Here is a 2,749-nt window from a genome sequence, read left to right as displayed (position 1 = left end):
GTTCCCTGCTCCGCCGTGGCCTCCGGAACGGCCTGCTCCGCCATGGCTTCCTAGTCTGCTTGCTCCGCCATGGCACCCTGGACTGCCTGATCCACCCTGGAGGTATCCCCGTGTCCCAGCCCTGAGACAGCCTCCAGGGCGCCCACCAGGGAGGGGGGAGTAATGTCAGACTCTGTTCCGTGTTTTGTTCCCCATGTGTTCCATGACCTAGTTTTCCCTCATGTGCAATTATTGTTTCATTAGTTCCAGGTGTGTCTCTACCCTCGTCGCGCCCACCAGGGAGGGGGGAGTAATGTCAGACTCTGTTCCGTGTTTTGTTCCCCATGTGTTCCATGACCTAGTTTTCCCTCATGTGCAATTATTGTTTCATTAGTTCCAGGTGTGTCTCGTCATCCCCTCGTCATGTGTATTTAAAGTGTTCCCTGTTCTAAGTTTGGTCGTCCGGTATTGTATATGTCAACCTCCCCTGCTACGTGTGTTTTCCTGGTTCCCTTGATGTTATTAAAGTCTCCTTGTTGATGTACTCCACGTCTCCTCGTTCCTCGCTCCCTCACAGTAGCGATCGGGACGTCTAGAGAATGCTATTACTAATAATACTAATATTATTAAATTGTGGAAAAGGCAAAAACAATGTTACAATACACAATATAATTGGTAAATAGTAAAAACATTAAATAATTTGAGTGATTACGTAGTGAATCACGTAGTATTTCTATGCTGGTGAGACCACTGATAGAAACACAGTTTCAGTCATTTTGCACAAAAGTATTTACAGGTAATTGTACTCTTACTGTCACTGACACTAATTACATAAATACATCAGGATTATTGCTGGATTTTTACTACAAAACAACATAAATGCTGCAAATGATAATTTTTAAGAATTCAATTTTAAGAGTCATTTTAGGTCACAAAAAAAAAAAAAATTCCCTGAAATCCTGATGAGACTGATTGCTAATATACAGCCTCACTTCACGTTTGGGGTCTTCATGATCAAATTCATCAATATGAATTATAACATTTTATCGAGTTTGAGGATCACCTGATCCAATCGTGATGAACGTTACTCAGAATTGGTACTATAGAGTTCAGTGATTTCATGACGTATTAAATCAGAAGGAGAAATGAGGTAAAAAGCTGAAATGTTGGTAAAGTTTTGAACTGTTGGTGGCGCTAGTGGTGTTTGACAACTAAATATATCTTCCAGAAGAAAGAGCTGCTTGTCTACCTGCAACTTGCACTTTTTTGCACTATGGAGTTTATATAATACAGTTGTTTGCTAGACTTTTTTAGTCTGGATTAGTCTAACTCACGGCTGTAGGTTCAAACTCCAGAAAGGATGACTGATCATTTACCACTATCGTACATGAATTATCATGAAGCATAAGGAATGTTTCACACCACATATGTAAATATTATAAAAGTGAAACTGACACAGACGGCTGTGTAATTAAGCTGCGGCTCTAAACAGAAAATAGATGAACTAAGTGAAGCTATAAATGACTGAAATCATCTGGATTCTGACAGATTGACTGAACAGAAAGTCCTCTGTCTCTGCACTTAACTTGTATTTTGACTGATAGAAGTACATATTTTGTCAGAAAACATTTGAATAGTTCACTCCATTATTCTATGTTGCTTAACCAAAGCCTATTATAGGAAAGATTTTGCTGATAAAGGTTTACGCAGTGGCTTCAGTCACTTTGTGTGGCTTACGTGAATGAAACTCCTCATGCCGCTCAAAATGAGTTTGACAGTAAGACTCCAGACACACGAGACAGGACTTGATGGCTCTGTATTTCCTTCCAGTACAGACGTCACACTGCACATCTCCAGCTCCAGCGTCACAGTCAGCAGAGAGTTTGGTCTTCTTCAGTTTCTCCACCACTTCAGCCAGCATGGTGTTTCTAGCTAAAGCAGGTCTTGGACTGAAGGTCTGTCTGCACTGAGGGCAGCTGTAGACTCTCTTCTGATCCTCGTGATCCCAGCAGTCTGTAATACAGCTCTTATAGTAACTGTGTCCACAGGGAATGGCCACTGGATCCTTCAGGAGATCCAGACACACTGGACACATGAACTCATCCTGAGAAACTCTGGCTTCTGCCATTTTACTGCAGAAATACAGAGACACAGACACTCAACAGTTCAGCTACACTTCAGTTTCTCTTTCCCTGAACTCATGTGATTCTGTTTCCGTGTTTGAGTGACGTGTGTAAAACAGGTGTTTCTGAGTCTGTAAAGCAGGTTACTCAATCCTGCTTCTTCAACACACCTGACTGTTATTAAAGTAAACGCAAAGACTACTTGATTCAGGTGCATTTAATTAGAGATCAAACTAAACTCTATGGGAAAATGACTCTCCTGGACTAGGAATGGTGAACCTGCTTCTTAGTAAATTACTTTGAATAAATGAATATATTAATTTGCATTCATATCTAATTGTTTGGTTACTGCTACTGGCAGCTACGAGTTTAGGCCTATAATGTGTTCCCTACCATTCTCACTGTAAGGCCCTTGCCTGTTTATTGACCACGCCTTTGTAAATAAAGCCTTGCACATGGATCCGCACGTCTCACATCTCGTTCGCCCCTTAACAGAATGCTTCCTGAGTCTTGTCATATCACTGCTGATCATCCAGAGTCTTGTCACGTCCTGTTTGTTGCACCCAGATTATCAAGGTCAGCCCTTCAGTATCCTAGTCTGGTATCCAGTGTGAGGGATGCACTGCTGGTGTCTGCACGCGCAGCTG

At 41.9% G+C, this 2,749-nt stretch overlaps 1 protein-coding gene across 1 annotated transcript; it reads right to left on the bottom strand.

The window, feature by feature from the left end:
- Nucleotides 1–1,681: 1,681 nt before the first annotated feature.
- On the bottom strand, nucleotides 1,682–2,157 carry LOC107729613 (E3 ubiquitin/ISG15 ligase TRIM25-like). The gene has a single exon (XM_016540242.1). The coding sequence runs from the start codon at nucleotides 2,105–2,107 to the stop codon at nucleotides 1,682–1,684; it is 426 nt and encodes a 141-aa protein (XP_016395728.1). The 5' UTR covers nucleotides 2,108–2,157.
- Between the last annotated feature and the right edge of the window lie 592 nt (nucleotides 2,158–2,749).

Source organism: Sinocyclocheilus rhinocerous, unplaced genomic scaffold, assembly GCF_001515625.1.
Source record: "Sinocyclocheilus rhinocerous isolate Xijiao unplaced genomic scaffold, SAMN03320098_v1.1 scaffold488, whole genome shotgun sequence".
Classification (NCBI taxonomy): Eukaryota; Metazoa; Chordata; class Actinopteri; order Cypriniformes; family Cyprinidae; genus Sinocyclocheilus; species Sinocyclocheilus rhinocerous.
Note: the sequence above shows the minus strand (reverse complement) of the source record. Positions and strands in the feature narration are given on the sequence as shown.